The sequence below is a fragment of the Oryzias latipes genome, chromosome 9 (assembly GCF_002234675.1).
Source record: "Oryzias latipes chromosome 9, ASM223467v1".
In the NCBI taxonomy this organism is placed as follows: Eukaryota; Metazoa; Chordata; class Actinopteri; order Beloniformes; family Adrianichthyidae; genus Oryzias; species Oryzias latipes.
This window is the reverse complement of record NC_019867.2, coordinates 9,727,629-9,748,033: the sequence shown is the minus strand read 5'-3', so window position 1 is coordinate 9,748,033 and position 20,405 is coordinate 9,727,629. Positions and strand designations below refer to the sequence as shown.

The 20,405-nt window shown below is 38.3% G+C and overlaps 1 protein-coding gene across 3 annotated transcripts in view; it reads left to right on the top strand.

Annotated features, from left to right (window-relative positions):
- Positions 1-17,053, top strand: part of grid2 (glutamate ionotropic receptor delta type subunit 2) — a 562,418-nt gene extending 545,365 nt beyond the window's left edge. Inside the window, exons 15-17 of one of the 3 annotated variants that reach the window (XR_002873852.1) lie at positions 3,392-3,632; positions 11,135-11,215; positions 14,013-14,117. Coding sequence is in view for 2 of the 3 variants with exons in the window: in XM_023958368.1 (XP_023814136.1) it covers positions 3,392-3,632; positions 14,013-14,465 (694 nt within the window). In the remaining variant the exon portion in view is untranslated. Of the gene's footprint in view, positions 1-3,391; positions 3,633-11,134; positions 11,216-11,589; positions 11,862-14,012 lie in introns of all 3 variants that reach the window. The other 2 variants (XM_023958369.1, XM_023958368.1) reach the window with 2 other exon arrangements.
- The last annotated feature ends 3,352 nt before the right edge of the window (positions 17,054-20,405 follow it).

The window sequence follows — 20,405 nt, the reverse complement described above, 5'->3', positions numbered from 1 at the left end:
CCTTTACAGAGGACATTACCGTCACAATTAAAAAACATAATCAAACAAAGTTTCCACAAGTTTAAAGAATGACTTGAACAACAACAGACCAATTGGCTAGAAAAAAAAAATCTAATTAACCTGATTTGATGTAGTTTACAAGCTTTACGCTGACACTGTTAGTATGACATATAATCATGTTTGCAACGTTTATTGACCTCAAGTAAATGAGACTCTTACACTGATTTACATGTTGTGAGTCCACATTCTTTTGCATTTTGTCTTCATCAGACCAGTATTTCTGATGAAATAGCTGCATCTCACCGCTCCCCCAGGGGATGGGTCAAATGTGGAGAAGAATTTCCCATTGTGGGATAAATAAAGTATAATAAAAAATAAAAAAAATAAAAAAATAAAGGGTAAAAATGGGACCCAATGCCTCCCTGCTTGACACTTAGCATTGAAGCGCCTTTATAATGCACAATCAACTTTTTTGAGCTTTTGAGTGTAAAAATGTTAATTCCTCTCTAGAAAGAACCCAAAAGTGGTATTTTGATCGATTTACTCATCTCTGCTCTCAGCACCAGCCCCTCCCAAGTCCCAATCCATGAAAACGAGTGGTTCTCACATTGTGATGTCACAAAGTTAAGAACAGCCCCTTCCAGGAAGAGTTTGCGCTGCCAGCACCACCCTTAGGCCAACACACACACACACTTTCTCAGCTGAGCTAACGCAGATCGGCAAAAATGCTTTCCTTTTATACACACAAAATGCACATCCATCTTTGCAAAAGTTAGGATGTAGTTTGTTTTCGAAATGAAGACAAGCTGCCGACACCAGCTCTACGTTGACGTTATGAAATGGACAGAACCCACAAGGAGCAAAAGCCGTTACCTCCAAGATCTAGACGTTTTACTTCTAGGTAGGAAAATGATGGTGAAAATAACTAATATTTCATGGCTCACAAAAGTCAGGCCCTTAAAAAATTAAAACAAAATAAAAAAGGAAAAAAGTCAATGGATTTTAGATCCCTGCATGAGTGAGTGTTCACAAGAAAATGTTTGGAAGAAGTGAAATCCACAGTAACTTCTAACCCATTTAGCAAAGACATTGCTGGATTTATACGTCTTTTGTATTAACTACAAAACTTTATTACCCACCAACTTTTTCTAAAAGAAAAGAAAATCTTGGAATTGAGAAGAAGTTGAGGTTTTGGTGCTTTAATACTCAAGCGTTTCTCAGCTGCATCAAGGTAAGTGGGAATTTTCTTACCTAGGAAAAAATAAATAAAATCTCCATTTATAATGGAAGGAAAAAAACAATAAATCCAGCCCAGCCAGAACAAAGCAGAGATTCAATTTTATGGTCAAACCCTTAACGTGCAGCTGAAGGAGGAAGTGCTTGCTTTTAATCCCTGCAGGCATTTTACTCAAATAAAAAGAGCTATCATTCATGTTTTGCATCAAAATAATTTGTTCTGACGTAACCACTCAGTTGTAAAAAAAATCTGTTGAGCAATAGTGAACATGTGCCAACGTTCTCATGCTTTCACAATTTAGTTTTTATTTATTAGAAAAATCAGCAGAGAATTTGAAAGAGAATATGCTCTGTAAACGGCACAGTGCTGTAGCGGTTCATTTTAACAACCATTTGATTCATATGATAATTAGTGGTTGCTGATACGATTCATAGTTGATTGTAGTTCATTGTAAACGATCCGATTCACTGACCTAAAATCAATCCAGGACACCTTTAGTTAAAAATTCAACCAGTGTGACTCAGAGATAAATACCAGGGTACTGGACAGTGAAGGTGAGGTTTTCCGGATTCCTTGTATTTCTTAAAGATAATCAAGTTTAAATGAAATATGTCTAAAAGTGAACAAGAGTTAAAGACGCATCCATTCACATTTTAGTTTCAGAAAGTTCAGTCCACAGTTGTTTTTCCACATCAAAATAATACAAATGTAACCTTATTAGAAACATTATAGAACATTGGATGGTCACATGTTTATGCAAAATTCAAAATATTTCCATACATTGGGACTGGAATGATGGATTGATCATTTTTTGCTGTCATCACGTGTGTGTTGTTCCCTTTTTTATGTTATATGCGCCTCAATCCAAATGGTATTTTCCAGTATAAATTATAATCTGTTTATTTCATCTTGGAACAATTCAATTAAAAACTTGCCTCGGACAGATCGATCTGGTTAGATCGTGAGAATATAAATCAATAAATCAATTAAGTCAGAACCCCTACTCCAGTGTTTGTATCTTTTTGACCAAACCTGAACATATCGAATGACACAGCTACTGTGCTAATGCTATCAATTTGACTTGAATCATAATTTTCTTCACAATACATTTCGTGGGTGGTCTGCCTATATCTGATCTATTCTGAGCTTTAGTTTTAAATCCAAAACATCCACCAGCACAGCAAGTGAAAGGTATGCACCTCAAAAGACTGCTGTTGCTTCAGAGTGGGGTATTGTGGCTGGATGAATCAGCTGGAGGGTTCATTTGCATTCTGTGATTGATTTCACTGATTTCTATTTGCTGCCTGTACGGATAAATTACCATGAAGGATAAGCACAGTTGTTCATAGTGTCTAAAAAGCAACACTCTCCAACTAACAGTATGCCTACTCCCTTACTTACAGTTCCTGTGGTGGCTTAGTCTGAGTACGCAGGAGTATTTCCATGTTCTCTGTGAGCTTTGAGGGGGTTACATGCCTTTTTTCCTCTTACTTATGTCTTTCTTTGATGATCGGTCGCTCCATCCTGGATCTCCCTGTATAAATATCTGTAAGCCTGTCTGTCTTTGTGTGTCTGCACCTCTCTTCCAACCTAAAATGAACCACCCAGTTAAATAATAAGCTGAAGGCTAACAGAGGGACCCCATCAACCTCTGAGCTGTATCCTCTCTGAAGCCATCAATCGTGCGGATAGAGCTAGGCTGCATAATGACATTGTGGCAGTGTATTAGAGCTGTGCTGCAAAACATATTAATGTTAGCTATAATGAGTTTGACAGCCCAATATAGTTGGAAGAGATCACGGTCCACATAAACTTGCTAATACTGCCCTCAAATGGTGTGAAGGAGTTACTGCACCTACAGCTTGGGGGTTTCCGGGATGTTTTGCCTCAGCTACTTTTAAATGTCTTCGCATCAGTTTGACACTTTAATTAAATAAAAATCACTCAAAGGCAGCAATTAACAATCTAATTTAATTATTTATTCAGGGGGGTTAGATTGCTGCAGATGTCGTGTTTGTGTTCACAAATAAAAAAATCAACATGAATAAAAATGTTTGGCCAGTCTGAAAGAAGTTTGATCTCAGTCAGGAGATAATTGCTTCTTTAAATCTGTTCCTGAAGAGTTTTTTCTTGTATATTTCTGTATCGTTATAGAATCCTAGAACTCCAGCAGAATGGCGACATGGATTTACTAAAGCTCAAGTGGTGGCCCAAGGACACTCCCTGTGACCTGTATAGTTCAGTCCAGACACGGCAGCGCGGCAACGCCCTGGATATCCACAGCTTCGCTGGCGTCTTCTGCGTCCTGGCAGCTGGCGTGATTCTCTCCTGCCTCATTGCAATGGTGGAGAGCTGGTGGTCGCGGCGGAAGGGATCCAGAGTCCCTTCCAAGGAGGTATGGTGGTGAATGAAATGGGATGAGTGAGAAGAAGAGTCACTGCACAGAGTGGAGGAGCAGGTCCTGTTGTTAAAACCAAGCAATAAAAGAAGGAAGGGACAATTAAGAAGGAAGGGGGTGAAAGGTCAAGGGAAGGAGGAAATAGTTTAAACGGCTGATTTGTTGCTAGGATGGTTCGGGTGATTTTCAGCCAAAAAAATTATTGTGAACACACTTTTTGGACAACACAACTTTTGATCGGAGGTACAAAAACAAGTTCCTTTTGCAGTTCCATTCCTTCTAAAGTAAATTTCCATTTAACACTTGTGCTATCCAAGGCACGTTAACGTTGGGAGTTAGGTCACCTGGACAGACAGTGCGCTGAACCTTAATTCTTCAATGATTTCTGATCTTCACTGGTGGTTACATGAAATCCTCTCCACCTTTATCTAACTTTGTCATGGTAGGAATAACACGTCTATGTAAGGGTGGGGTCATCTAAGATAGCACAAGGGTTAAGACACGACAGTGATGTACTGCAGGCAGCTTGAAAAGAAGGTGTTACTGATCCTTATGCCCTAAAATACGGTGGTCCTGAAGGGCAAATCCTGCCAAAAACTCAAGCCAAAAACACATAAAGATCCCACCAGTTAAAATAAAAACAAATAACAAAAAACCAACATTATATTTACATTTACAAAAAAAGAATTAAAAAACGGAAAAAAATGAAACAAACGTAATTTTCAGAAATAAGAATGGAATGTTAAAAAACGAAACACAATAGGAAACCGGAAAAGGTAGGTAGTAAGGGGCATCACTTATTGGATGAATACATAATAAAAGTTTTATGATTATTATTGAGCATATCTCTTCATGCCAAACAACTTTTGGTTGAAAGATGGACAAACGTCTTCATTAAATCAGTGATGTGCCATAGTACCCACCATTTCCAGTTGGCGTTAAAAAAATTAAGTGTTTTCCAGAAATCACAAAGAAAAGATAGGTACTATGGGACATCACTGATTGGATGATGACCTTTGTCCATAATTTTAACAGAAGGTTATCTACTAATCATAAAACTTTTATTAGAATGCAGACATTGAATAGACTCAAATGTCATAATACAGTCTTTTCCTGTTTCTTATTGTGTTTCGTTTTTTGAAATTAAATTTTGATTTCTGGAAATTATTTTTGTTTAATTTCTATTTTGTTTTATTTTTTTTGAAGATGTGTTTTTTTTTCTCTCTAAAATATAACATGTTTATTTTGTCATTATTTGTCAGGGCCACCGTACTAAAGAGATTTGGAAATCATACAAGAGACCATTCACAAGTGATGGAACAGTGAGCTTTTCTGTCCTATTAAGGTCTTACTTGCAGATGATCTCTTGTCTTGCAATCATTCTAATTGTTTGTGCAGTCACGGTTACCATCAAATTATCAAAATGATTAACCAAAGAGACGGCGCCTTCCAAAAGCAGATGAGTGTGAAGTGAATTAAGCCGCACGTTTAACTGAACCCATTGAAGAGACTTGATCTTTCTCTCATCTGTCAACCTTGTCCAATCTTCATTACAATACTGCCAATTCATAGTGATGTCAAATATCTGCAGTGCATAATGATAACCGCATCCATTATCCACACACCATTCCACCCTCAGGGAAGCTTCATGGTGCCTCCTTCATTTGTGATCATTTGCTTTAAACCGGCTTAAGTCTTAAAACCTAAGAAAGAATTTTGCATCCACATATTTTGTTTTGCCTAGTTGCTGCCATTAACAAGTTATTGATTGGCTTGAAATCCTGCACGTGTCATTAATCGATAGTGAAATAAACCGCTCAACTCCTAAAGTGGAGTCGATCATTTTTGAGGAAACTTTTAACTTTAGAAGCAGAACATAAAAAAACTGCCTGAGGGGCCTGTTGGAATGCAGTGAAGGTGGAAACGGAAACATCGACTGGCTGTGTTGGGCATGGATGCTTATAAAATTCTGCCTCCCCACCCACCCCCACAGAAAACAACAGCAACACTCCATGTTATAAATCAGAAGCAGCGCCATGTGAAATATCCAATCAAGCGATGTGCTTATGATCACCTCAGCAGGGATATTATTTCAGGCAATCAAAATGACTCCGGTAGCATCTTCCTTCGGTTGGATCCCTGCTGTCTGGGATTTTTTTTTTTTTTTACTTTGGTTGAATAGATCGTTTTGTTTTCCCAAATGGCCCTCTATTTTATTGCTTCTCTGTTAATAGAGAGCCCAAACTGATGTGTTTGTGACCACTGAGGTATTTTTTTTTTCCTTTTTTGCCTCACGCAGAGGTTAAACAGTGATTTAAGTCTGCTTATCTTCCATCACCAACCCTCCTCGTCCCATGCCCACTGCTATGTTTATCAAAACGCAGAGGGATAAACGGTTCATGTTAATGAACTTTAATCAAAACTGTGAAATCGTAGCAAAGTGTGGCAAATTTAATATGCAAAAAACATGCCAGAGATGAACAGAAAGGAATTTCATTATGTGTGAAATAATATTTTCACTTTTGGTTTAGAGTTAATCATTTATGTGTCGGTGGTAAATTAGACCAGGACGTGAAGCAGCACAGATTAATTTTTGCAGAAAGTATTTTTTCCCATCAGGTAAATTACTTCCGCTTCAAACAATAGTTTGTTTTTTTCCTTCTTAGACAGCTATTTGATAAAAGCCGTTCAAGGTTAACTTGTGGATAATGGCTTAAGAGAATTAATGAGGACGGGTGCATCAACCTTTATTCCACTGCTGATCCTTATTTTTCTTAGTTTTCAATCAATGCTGTCAGTCACAACTGAAGTTTTCTGAAATTCTGACTTAATTTATTAGAGATGTTTTTAATTCACATATATTCTATATTGTGTATTTTATTTTTATCACATTATAATATAATGTATGAATTTTTTGGTGCAATGGAAAAAGTAAAATATGTCAGTCCTACGTCATGAATATTTATTTTAATAATGATTATAAGTGAATACTGGACTTAAATTAAATGTTTTAAAAAAAATAAATTAAGATTTTTTAAAATATTTTTAAAATCTGTTTCCTGGCAGATCAGGAAGCATTTTACAGAAAACTATTATAAAAACAAATAATGTCAATGATATTGTTGTTATTGAAACACATAAATGATCATATTTTTCTTTTAATTAGTCAAATAAGCAGGCTCTTAAACTATCAAAATTGCACTACTTTTTGTCAATAATTCTTTTCATAGTTTTAGCTCTTTCTTTTCCTTTGCAACTTGAGATTTTTTTTTCTCAAGAAAGTCACCTTCTTGAGATGAGTGAGTGTACCTGGTGTTTTGAGTGGATTTCTGCCTTTCTGTAGCCATAGAAGCAATTTACAAACAGAGTAATTACAGAAGTGCACAGATCTCACACGCAGACTCCCGCTGTGGAAAAAAACACATATTGAAAAGCAGCTTAATTAGTGCCTGATGTGCTCCTTCCTAATTTAATTGAGCTTTTTTTCCCCCTATTCACATTTTTCTTTTGTATAGAAAATCAAGTTAAACGTGTCAGGTGTTTACTGTGCCAAGTTCTCACTGGGGCGACAGCCTCATGAATGTAACTGAATCATGCCGTGGTTCTTAACTGATTCATCCCTGTGCCTTAATTAGAGAAACTGTTATCTGAGGGCCTTTCATGGCAACCTGTGAATGGCGTCTATTTCCTTAAGATCATTTCTAGACGTGGAGTTGTTTGATTATCCATAACATATCTTTTGCAACCCACTCAGCAGAAGAAATTTCAAAAGTAAACGGCGTCTCCTTCTTGCCTTTTTTTTTCTCTTTATGCATAAACGCATCATTTACCCCCTACCTCCAACCCCCTGCCCGCTTAGCAGCTTTAATCTGTCATTCAGACCAGTAGTCATGTCTGCCGTTTGAGCAGCCACAAAGACACTAAACCTTTAGTCAAGCCCAAAGTCATGTTAAGCACAGTGTGGTTCAGCTGCAGCACAAATAAACACACCCACCCCCCTGCTATCTTCATTAGCCAGGAAAAGCAACCGGTGGAATCAACCCCAAACCGAGCGCAGGAGTGGAGCATCGTCAGTGAATACCAGGGACAGCAGGGATTTAAATAGTGGAAGTCTTTGATTCTCTTTGTAGTTCTTGTTCAAGGTTTTGCACATCAAGGCTTTGGGGGAAGTCAGACACGGGGAAATCACTGTTATTGATTTAGGAGTCTCACAGAATGCACTTCCTATAACCCCTAATGAGAGAAAACTGCTGAAACGTAACATTATAACTGTTATATAATAATAGCTAGAGTCATAGTACTATATTAGAGGTTGTACTAGTAGTAGTATCAGATGTAATACCAATCATTTTAGCACTGAGGAATCAAGCATCAGACATTATTCTATCGTATTTTTTTGCACACACATTTCTATGTCTCTAGTTTCTCTGGGTAATCTTTCATTTTTAAAGTCTAATTTCTCTTTTTTCTAAGTTTTTATTCAAATTTTTCCTCTTAAATCCTAAAGTATTGCTGCATTTTGCTTTTAGAAAACAAGTGGTCACAATCTTTTTTAAAAGGGCGACAAACCACTTTATACTATCAAAAAACGTTGACCTTTCACTTCGCTGCTGGACAAAGTATCCATGTTTTAACAAATTTCAAAAAATGTGCACAATGTTGACCACATTTTGACTTTTGGAATTGTGAGATGTTCATGCTTAGTGATATTAAGTCGTGTTTTTATATTGCTAAAAAGGGTTTGTGCTTTATTTAGTCATAAATCAAAACAGGGCGCTTGGCCAAAAGAGCAAAACCAAAATGCTTCCATATTTATAGGTCAGGCCTGTAGAACAACATCATTAGAATACCACCACGTGCACTTCCAGGGGAGGAAAGAATTCGGCTCAGTCAGCTCTGATTGTTTCTTTTTTTCTGCTGATATTTATCCTCCAGCTTGCTACAGCTTTGAAATATTAATTGCCTACTTAAAAAAGGTTTGCCCTGAGCAACAGCCAATGAGCCGACCACACCTTCCCACTTCGGAATGAGCAGGGCGGCATAAGAAAATGCCACCTTTTGAAATCAACAATCCAACAAGCAGTCACTTCACAGGGTCATTAGCCAAAGTTTCAGGACCTCAGTTTTTACTTTCTACACAAAGGATGACTATAGATTTATTAAGATATGATGTAAAGATGCTGTTCTTAAAGTCCAAACCAGATGAGTTTATGTTTTTTACTTAAATTAATACATGTTGACAGTGTTTTCACAAAGTCAGATAACATTATTCCCTTGAACACGATCTCTGAAAAGGTACTTTTGGAAGAGCTCTCTGCAACTTTGATGATGTGGCTGAGATGGGTCTATTTTGTCCTTAAAGTGGTTGTTTAATGGAGTATGCGAAATCTGTGGGAATGCCATTCTCTGATCTCAGTTTACCATCTGTGAAGACGGTTTCAAATGAGTAACCAGCTGCAAAGATGGTCACTGAGAACAGAACATAAGAGTCAAGCTGGGACCACAGCAGCACGTCCCGACTCCACGGAGGGATGAAGGCGAGTGTAAGTCTACTTCAAAGCAGCTAATTAGATAAATTGCATATGCTGCAAGATATCGACATGGGAAATCTCTGCCTCCATTTTCAGTTTTGGACTTAGTCATGGCCACTGGACCAAATCTAGTTGTGCTTAAAGTCGCTTCCTAAAATTGATAAAGTGAAGCAAACCAGAAAGCCTGTAATTGACTCTTCCAGTCGCTATGCTCTCTGTCAGTTTTGAAGAACTCCACCTCATCCATATTTTTGTCACATCAAATGCTAAAACCAGTGGTGACCATCACACTGAGCCAAAACCATGTGGTTCTGTGCGCACTTTTACAAACTTGAAATAACATACAAAAGCAGGTCACCTTTTTTCTCTCTGTGTGAATCAAAAATGTGACAACACATACTAGAAAGACACTTTAATGTGCTGACATTTTTTTACAATTCTTTTTAGGGATTCCTCAAGAATGCCAGAACTAAATAAAAAAATGTGTGTATTGAAGAACAAGTATCTCTTAGCTAGTTCATCCTTTTAGAAAATAGGAATCAACAATATACTTTGATGTGTACAGCAAATTGTCTCCCCAAAATGTCCATTATTGCAATAACAAAGATAAAAATTTGCCTTCACACTTGCATGCAAACGCGCATTACCATGCTTTTTTGGGCCCACGTCTTTCACCGTACAACTCTTGCATTTATATAGAAAATTTTAAAAAAATACCGTGCACATATACATGTCATGAAGCCTTTTTTTTCTTTATTCACGTTCCCTCTTTTGTGTGCTGCAAATATGCTTTTGTGACTTTTCTCCATTCACAATCATGTCCTCCCCTCACCAGCCCCAAACAAGAATGAAAGCCTCTCTCTGCACAGCATAGAAATGGATGTCATTCACCATCCAACATCACTGCTGCAAGTTATGCTTCCATTCATCCATCACAAAGTGTGACCAAAGTAATGCAGCCGATACATGCTGACACCCACAACTCTGTTTAAAAAAAGCGGTGTTTGTGTCTCTGTGTTGTTTCTATGTGAGTACTAAAACATGCACATTCTGTACCATTCATATGTTGTGTAATGCTATGTTAGCTGCTTTTTGACTCTATAACATCAGTGTGTGTTCGTGGCAGAGCTGTGCTTCTGTGTTGTGGAATGGCTGGCACCATAATCTATAAGGTTGCTGTAAATGCCTACGAGGATTACTATTGGGCTAACCCATACACAAGCACCACTACACACTTCCATGGAAATGACTAATGTGGGGAAGCTGCGATAAAGACTCTATCCATTTGAGCGCATTTGATCAGGTTATTATCCATAAACGAGTGTCTCCCTGTAAGTCATTCCTGCTATTTGATGTGGGTTTTTTTTATTTAAATGTTGCAGAATATTATTTATGCTACTATTTTCAAATTAGTTCTTTGCAATAGCACACATTGCTCCGAAGCCTCTAAATCACTGGGTGGGTGATAGGAGGGAGATATATGCTTGGAATGACAGTTACTGTATAGCCACTGAAAAATTGATAAAGGTGCTCCTAATGCTTCGGATGAGCAATTTCCAGATGAGGCCTCTGAACCGCATTTCATTCATAACAGGGTGGCTGTATTGCTTTACCTCCTGGCCTATATATATATATATACATGTTCAGCCAATGGTTTGTATGAAAGAGTTCTGCCAGTGGAAATCCTGCCATCCCTTAGAGAACCCGACCAGGAAACATGTGATCACTGCCAAAACTCTTCCATAATGATGGCATCTGTGGTTTTGACCATGTCTGATTTTTCATGAAGTCCATGTAGACTTAGCACGACAAGAGCAAACGGACGTCGTGTGTGTTTGGTACGCACAAAAGCAGACCCTTTCAGGGTTTGTGTGATGAAATTCTTGTCGTTCTAACTCAACAACGATGATCTGTGTCACTGTGGCTCAAAGCTCCTCATGTTGCCTTTTTTTTTGTTTTATTTTGTAGATAAGTACTCTGTGTTGAGGGTGTAGCTGGCGAAGGGGAGAGAACAATACAAAATGGCTTTTAAACATCTCCCCTTTCCAGGTATAAAACGACTGTGTGAATGTCTCTTTGAGGACACAACACACAGCCACTTGCTTAACAGTGTGTGCTGACTGACTGCCATGTCTTTCTTCTCGCTCACCCCCCTCCCACCCATCTGTCTCTCCAATTTGCTTCCTCTCCTCCACCTCGCCATCTTTCGACGGTCTTGTCTGTCACTCATCCCCTCTCTGTCTGTCTGCTTTGTCTGCCTGTGGGTCGATTTGCCTTTTTTTTTTCTGCTCACTCAACTGGCATGCACTCAAACATATATATGAATTACTCCACATTTTTGCTCCACGCCACCTGTTCCTGTCTGTCTCCTTCCTCCCAACCCCTTCTACTCAAACACCTGCACACCTGTGTGTCACGAGCAGACGCAAGCAGATGGCCCATCTGCCAGACAAGCTGCTGATCCATGTCCTCACAGCTCAAACGAGCACCCTCTCGCCCTGGGCAGTCAGACCCAGAACCAGATACCCAACACTGCTAATGCCACTGCCCCCACCGCCACCCATTACCAGCCCCCAGCATGCTGCGACATCCCCTGCGCCCTGATTGTGCAGCACTCCTACGAACCCACCAACCCCTCCGAACTCAACCCCAAAATGAGAATGACCACCTTCACCACCTCACCTCCTACACCAAGGTTGTTCATACAATAGAAGATACAAAAGAGAATTGGTTAGTAGAGCTTGTAGAGAGAAAAATGAAGTGATGGACATCAGGGAGCCGGCTTCAAATTTTGGTGTCCATTTTATAGCACATCTGTAGGCAAAGCACATCTGACAGAAACCTTTATTTCGATGGATTGCTGCCAGTTATGTGCAATAAAGGCATTCTGCCACTGGAGGGCGCTGCTTCTTCTTGTAAAAGATGGAGCTTCCGCTTTGACTGCAGAGTTGAGCAGCTGATATTTGCAATGAGATTTTCTTACTTTTATGCAGAGACTTAACTTCATATATTTAATTAATCATAAACTATCTAATCCATTCATGGATTTATTTTTTCCAAAATGTGTTTGATTTCAGGGACAAATCTGACATTGAGTTTCATTTTAGGAAATAATCAGTTTGAATTAAATCTTTATAACTTTCATAAAAGTGTAATGTAGTTTTGGACATGTTTTTTTAAACATCCAGTTCTTTCTTTGGTCCAGCAAAACAATCAGAACACCTCCTCTTCCTCACGTCCCTTCATTTCAATATCCTCTGTTAAAAGCCCCCCCCCTACTCCTTCAAGCACTTTATGTGTTTTTGATTATTTTTTTTCAACAACAACCGCGAGTGCCCTTCCGTGCTCTCCTTCCTCTCACTGCCCCCATTTCAGATGGTAAACCAGGGGGGCACCACTGCTGGTCCCCTCTGCACGTGAGCTGCACAAAAACTAAGGCCATCCAGAGCCCCCCCTCCCCAGATCCAAAGGACACGGTCAGTAAATCTGTCTTTACCCCCCCAGTAAATGTGATCACAAAAGCCTTTTTCAGCTTTCACTACAAATTAAAACCTTACCTGTGAGACACCCCACCCTGTTCCCCTCCTCTTTCAGATAAAACACCTCAACTGCTTTGGAGTCAGAAGTAAACATTTACAAACCCCTCACCAATATTTTCTCTCATCACCCCCTCACCTGAGCCCCCCCCCCCCTTCCTTATATGCTCCCCTCATTCATTGCAAACTGAGCTGCCCTGCACGGCTGTCTGCGCTAGCCTGTGCAGTAAAAGCATTGACCATGTTATCATACTTTAGTGGATAAGCTACTTATATGTCAAAAATGATTTTATGATGTATTTCTCACATTCTATGTTTACTGTAAATTAAGTTAGAACTTAATGTATGTGCTTAGAAATGTTAAGTTTGTTCCAGCTTATTGAATGATCTGCAATGTTTTTTTTTTATTTTTTATTCTTTTTGCATTTGATAAATGAAACTTTACAGGCTGCAAGAATAAATTATGGCCACAAAAAAATATTTGGGAAAATGGCCATTTTACAATACACAGCTAAGAACTATTAAGGTCAAATGAAGTGTTGTTAGATGTTATAAGTTCGAAATTAGGTTTATCAATATCAGACTCTGGGTGGTAATGCTAAAGAAAAGGTTGAACTCCCTCTTTGTGTTTAATACAGACTACCTGCACGCCCTTATAGACTTGTAGAGTGTTTGAATGTTTTTTTTTGTCAATATCCTGATCACAGCTCAGTCTGCTTCTCTATTCTTCCCTCCATCTTTCCCTTTCTTATTCCCCCGCCCCACTTCTCTGTCTCATCAACATTCACACCAACCCATCTTGTGTTTATTTATTGCTCCTATTGTGTGCAATTCAATTGCAAATGACATGACCTTAATGTTTAATTTGCTCCTAAAACCTTTTATCTTTTTTCTTTTTTGCAAATTGTCTTACCTTTAATATTTTTTCATCTGCCTTGTCCACGGCTCTGTATTGATTTCATTCCTTTATTTAAACTGTTTTACTGGTTGGAACGATGACATCCCTCCTGTTTAAAACAATTGCACCTCATTCATATCTCTGCAAATATATTTTCTCTGCTATATCCACTGTCCTCACTTCCTTGATCTTTCTGTATTCAACTTTTATACCACTTGTTAATCTTTTCATCAACCCTTCGTATCAATCTTTACCCTTTATTGTCTCTTATCTCATCCTTCTTCTTTTTCCAATCTTTTTTTGTTGTTCCATATTCCACATCTTTGCATTACTGTTTCCTTTCCCCCTCCTCTTTTACTTTGGTTTCTTCCTCCCCTCTGTTCTTCTCTTCCCATTCCCTCCCACCTTGCAGGACGATAAGGAGATCGACCTGGAGCACCTACACCACAGGGTTAACAGCTTGTGCACCGAGGATGAAAGCCCCCATAAGCAGTTCTCCACCTCTTCCGTAGATTTAACCCCTCTCGACATGGATGCGCTCCCTGCTGCCCGGCAGGCACTCGAGCAGATCAGCGACTTCCGCAACACCCACATCACCACCACCACCTTCATCCCCGAGCAGATCCAGACCCTTAGCCGTAGCCTTTCTGCCAAAGCTGCCGCTGGATTCTCCTCTGGATTTGGTGGTGGAGGCGGCCTGCAGGACCACCGGACTGGTGGGGTTGGGCCTTTCCGGCAGAGGGCCCCCAATGGTGGCTTTTTCCGCAGCCCCATTAAAACAATGTCCTCCATTCCCTACCAGCCCACAGGTCCAGGACCCAACTTTGGATATGGCAATGATCCAGACAGGGGTACCTCCATATAAGCAGTGGCTATTGGTATGGTTGGTTCGGAAAGAAGAGTTGAGAGAGGAGGCGGAGTTTGTTAGAGCGTCATTGCACGGATGAAACAAAAACATTGGGGTTAGGCTAAAAAAGGGGAAATTACAAAAATGTGTACATAGCAATCCTTTGGTTTTTGTTTTCTGCTTGGGTCTTCCCAAGGGTGTCAGTTTTCTATTTGGCTAAAGCGAAGGAGTTACAGGTCTGTAGGTACATTCACGATCCTCCTTCAAATCTTGCTGACGAGGTCCCGACGGGAGGGGAAAAAAAGGGGGAGTGGGGCAGGGAGGGGGCTTGATAATTTACGTTGTTGTTCTTGTGATCGTTTGGGAGAATAATTCTGAAAGGGGGACGTTCTTTTTTTTTTTTTTTTCATTACTGTTTTTGTTTTTATGACTTGAGGACAAGTTCATGGAATGAAAAAAGATCAACTTCACTTTACTGTTCAAAACCCTTTGAGGGTTTCGTTTCTACAAGTAGGTTTTAGAGATGCTGCAGACAAAAGGATTTGTCGTCACCTTAGCCATGAAACAGCTCCCAGGGGATTTCGCTAATAATCAATGACGGGGTAGAAGAAAGCGCCCCGTGTCCATTCTTCTAAAAAAGGGATTCTTCTTTTGCTTGTCTGAATTTGGGGGGGGGGGGGTCTAAACACTCTTCTTTTATGGTTTTTCACCCAAAATCTGCTGTCCTTAATGTGCTTTCATCTCCAAGATGGTGTCCACATTGTGGCCTGACGACACCTCCTGAGACTTTTGCAGATGAGCACACGATGACGCCTCCACCGGCTTGAAAACTGCTAAACGCCATGACAGATCAACAATTTCTCACTGTAGATTCACCAGTTTTGGTGCATCACTCTTAAATTACTTCTGAGATGTTTGTGCTGCATCAGCCTGAAACTGTTTCACCATTTTTTGATGCACATGTAACTCTTTGTCAATTCCCTCTGCACTGTACCAGTGCCCACAGACCTGTAAGTGATTGTATGTAGATCTTACCTTTTCTTTCTCTCACCTGTATTGTGCTCTCTGCTTTTCAAGTGAAGGTGAGGTTCTTCAATCAGACTCTCAAAGAAGGGGAAACATGGACAATATCAAAAGCAGCTGAAAGAATAAAAAAACAAGCTTAAAGACTTCTGAAAAGCTTATGCTTATTATATGTATTTTGTTGAGTTTTGTTTGGGGAAAAAAAATAATGCGTGGAATGTGTTTTTGGTCAGGAAGTACAAAAAAAAGACATTGTTCTAAGCTGTCTACTTGTTTTTTGCTCCAAGCAAACTTTGAAAAACTGCTAAACAAGTGCTGTAGTCTCTGTTCTGTCTTCACGACGTCAAACTTCCTATTTTCATTTGGTTCCTTTTGGCGCTCTCACAGCCCAGGTTGTTTTATTAGAAGAAGAAAATAAGGTTGAGTTAAAATGTCATGTCACACTTTTTTTCCCAGGTTCAAGTTGTGGAATGGAGTTGGCTTTTATGTTAAAGAGAGGCCATCGCCAACTGCATCGTCAGAACAAGCCTTACATGTCACCTGTAGTTACCTGACCCCCCCTCCCCCCAAGCCTCCATGTTAAAGCTCAAAGATTTCAGCGTATCGGAAACATTTCAGAGCAGTGAATCGGTGGTTGTCCGGTGCGCCATGAGAATGTCTCTGATGGAATCCAGAGTCTGCCTTTTTACGAGTCCCAGATACGTTTCATATCACTTATGTTAAGGGTACTATTTCTATCATTTTATTATTATTATTATTTTAAAAGTGCCAACTAATTCAGATGAGCATCATGCATTATCTGGTCGGGGGTATGGAAATGAAGGGATGACTGGGTAAAATGGAAACCAAACCATTTGTCACTAACACTGTATTAATAATTGATAATGTTAGTTGCTTAGAGCAAGTTTTCAGTTTGTTATCTTTAAGAACTAAAACTGCAAAAATGTTGTGAGTAGAGATCTCAGTCAAGCCACAGTGTTTTATAACAAGCATTCTTAGGAATTCTTTTCTTATATTAGGCTACTGAATGGCGTATAGGACACATGCATTTAAAAGAATTTTATTTAGTATACATGAAAGAGACATTATAAAAAAATGTATATTTTACATGTTGATGATATTTTTGTTGAAAAGAGAAGACTGTATGATGTTCAGCTTTAGTGTTGATTTGAGCAATCACGTTACTGCCTTCGGTTTTTCCCCGCCCCGCCCCGCCCCGCCCCTTCCCGCTCATGCTACACCTAAACTGATGTTTTGCTTTTCTCATGTTGCCATTCCTTTTTATTTTTTTTTTATTTTTATTTTTTTAATTTGCTGGATAAATAACAAAACGGGGCAAGTCCACTAAAAAGAAAGCATGCACAAACTTGCTGATTTTTTCTGTTAACATTTTTAATTTCACACATAGGACTACAGAATTTACTTGATAATTTTCAAAACTTTATGATGTACAGTATTTAATATAGGCCTATTTTGTTGTATGTGTTGCATATTATTCAAAAACCGAACAAATTTGAGCCTCTGTTACAAGTGGCAAAGCTTTCTGTGTATAATTTGTCTAATAAACAGGTTTTCTACAGTGGGATGGTATATTGTTTTTTTTCCCTCTATTCTAGAGATCAAAATACACGAAGCGTTTCACTTATCATCCTTTGTGTTAAATAATAGGGTTTATTTTCAAAGTTTTTTCAATCTGATTATGTGATACCTATTTGAAAGTCCTTTTCTGTGTTTTTAGTTTTTTTTCAACTTTTAGTGCAGCAACAATAGCCCCATAAAAATTGTTTGCAGTACTATTTGAGATAACCAATGTTGATCATAGCTTTCCAGAATGACGTCTGAATTTTTGACTTAGCAGCACGACTAGCACATCTAGGTGTGTGAAATTTTCTCTCCGCATTTGACTGATCCCCTGGGGCAGCGGTGAGCTGCAGACAGAGCCACACTTGGGAAACATTTGGTTGTATAACCCCTTAATCCAACCCTTTAAAGGGCCTTTGTCATTACTTTTCTTAAGCCTTTTTGGGTAAGTAGTATCCATAAATATGATAATATATTGCCTTTGGCACACTAAAGAGTGCCCCCCTTTTTTATGACATCAACCTATAGAGTGTCTGCATTTCATCCACAAAAACAAACATCTGAATTTTTCCAAAAATGGATGTGCATAATGTACATATAAAATGAAAGCGTTTTGACCATGACCGATACCTCAGTGTAGAAAGTGTGTGTGTGTATGCGCGCGTGAGTGTGTGTGTGTGTTAGCCTGGGGGCGGTGCTGGCAGTGCAGACTCTTCCTGTTTTCACATATCTACGTCACAATGTGAAAACCTGCTCGTTTTCGTGAATTAGGAGGGGTTGGTCCTCAAAGTGCAGGTTTTGGGGAATGATCAGAAGTGTGTGAATGGATCAAAATGCCACTTTAGGGTTGTTTTTGGTGAGGAATGAACATTATAATACACTTAAAAGCTCAAAACGTTGATTTTGCATGATAAAGGCCCTGTGGTGCGGAGTGGCAAGCAGGGAGGCATTGGGTCCAATTTTTAGAGTCTTTGGTATGACTCAGCCCTGGACTTAAACTCAGGACTTTCAATTCTCAGGCAGGAAATTCTTCCATTGGGCCACTGAACACTTTTATTATCTAAACTGAGACAGTACAGCTGTTATTGATCTTTTACCAAAGTCATAGAAAATGATTGGAACTTTTTATTTTATGTTATTTTTTTTAACCAATACCTGCCGGGGGAAAAAAATATTCTGATTTCATACAGTGGACATGACTGACTTTTACAGGACGAAACCGATGGTCATCATTCTCAAGCAGCCAATATTATGAAGAACCAGAAAAAGACATAAAACATGGGGATCTCCAGATAGGAAAGAGAAAGAAAGAATGGATGCATCACGATTTAAGAGAGGTAAGTAAAAAACATGTGAAAAGAGACTGTCGAAATGCTAAAATAATTAGGTAACCAATGAAGAGGAGCTGACATTGTATTAATCTGATGTACCCCCCCCCCCCCCCCCCACAGCGCAAGTAAACTTTGTGGATTTTTAACCAAAAATAGCTTTTTCAGAACATTTTAAAACAACCTGATAAGAAAAAAAAAGAACTTGTCCAGCTTTGAAGTAGCAAATTTGATTTATTGTTAACATAATTTTTTTCCTAAACTTCAAAAACAGTTACTTTTTAAGGTTCTCGGGTGGGTTTTAAGGTTGTAGGAACATTTTTACCAACTTATCTAGAAAAGAAAAAATATTGTTGAAATGTTTTATTTGTTTATTTTTTTTTTACAAAAGAGAAAATTGAAATCACCATTTTCCAGGAGTCTACGTGTTGTAAAATACTTTAAAATTGGCTTAAAGTGAACAAATTTTCATCATTATTATTATGCAAACTGTTATTTTTCTATATTTCTGTCCATTCTGAGAATGCTGAGTTTTTATTATTTATGTATTGCTTTTTCTTTAAACACAAACCTCATGTGACCAAAGTTTTAGGAAACTAATAGGCTGTTTTGTGACTCAATGTGAGCGCCTGAGCAGTGAATTTACATTTGCTGAAACTGCGTTTCTTCGCCACAAGATGGCGCTGTTTTGCTCCCACACGCAGCGTTTTCTTACTTAAATTGAAAAATTTATTCCGTCAAAGCTGATGATGAAAATGATAAGCATAAAAAACGCTAATTTAACCATCTATGTGACATTTTTTTAAAGCCTGTGCCATCTTTCCATATTTCTTTTATCTTCAGAAAGTGAACCCTAGTATTTTTTTATGCTTTCGTTTTAGGGTAAAAATATCTGATATATGTTGAAGACAAATGAAATGAAGATATTTACTGTAAGAAAGGGGGGTTTAAATATATGATAAGTATTTGCAAAAAGAAAACTTTTTTTTTTCAAGAATAAAATTTATTTCTGATTTAAACTTCAATCTCGACACAAACTCAAACGCTTCTTTCAAAACCTCTACAAATTAAATCGACCTGCATCCATTATGTTCTATGAACAAATGAAGGAATTGGAATCCTACAATGTGCATAAAAGCGTTTTCCTCTGATTCAAGCTTGTAGACATCTACTTATGTTGAAGACTTGTAGTTGTTGAAGGATGTTCTCAATAATTCAAAACGCTCCATCACATCTTAAATAAAGATCCTGATCTAAATTTGAAAGATTTTTTAGGTATTTCTAATGCATGCTTATCAATTGTAACTTTTTGGAGTTCCTGTAAATAGTCTGAGTTTTTTTTTTTTTTTTTTTTTTTTTTTTTTCAGATTAAGATAAACGAAGCAGTTGAGCGCCTTTGGAATCAGCTTAAATTTGAGTCTATAAACACCCTCAGATATTTTTGTTTGCAACTTCTAACCAACCTCTTGTGGATTTTCCAGAAAGAAATTGGGTGGTTTTAATAAACTACTCAAAAATGTGAGACTGTGTTGTTTCTTGATGTGTTTTTAATGAGAGAAAAATACCTTAAACTAGTATTTAAATCATTTTTCATGCTTTGGAATGATGGAAAGGTGTAAAGGACATGTTTGAATGGGTTCTGGAAGATTACAAGAATCACCTTTAGAAAAGCAAGCAAGCAGCCCTATAGTCATCAGTGTGGCATTGAGGTTGAAGCAGAGCTGGGTCTGTTTTTTAGACATTAGTCCTGCAATCTGAAACTGTTTCTGACTTGGGTACATGATGAAGATTGTGCTTTATAACTAAGATCATTCAGCTATCAAGCAAGCACTTTTTTGTGGTTTTCCACCAGTTTTTGTTTTGCTTCTCTTTTTTAAAAGAAAACCTGAAACAATTATTGTTTTTTTGGTTTTTGTTTTATTCAGAGTATTTAATTGTGTGCTATAGTTATGCATGTAAATAAATATGTACACTACATGTAAAAGTTGAATTTTCAGGTTGTAAAGGTTTAGAAGAAAACATGAAG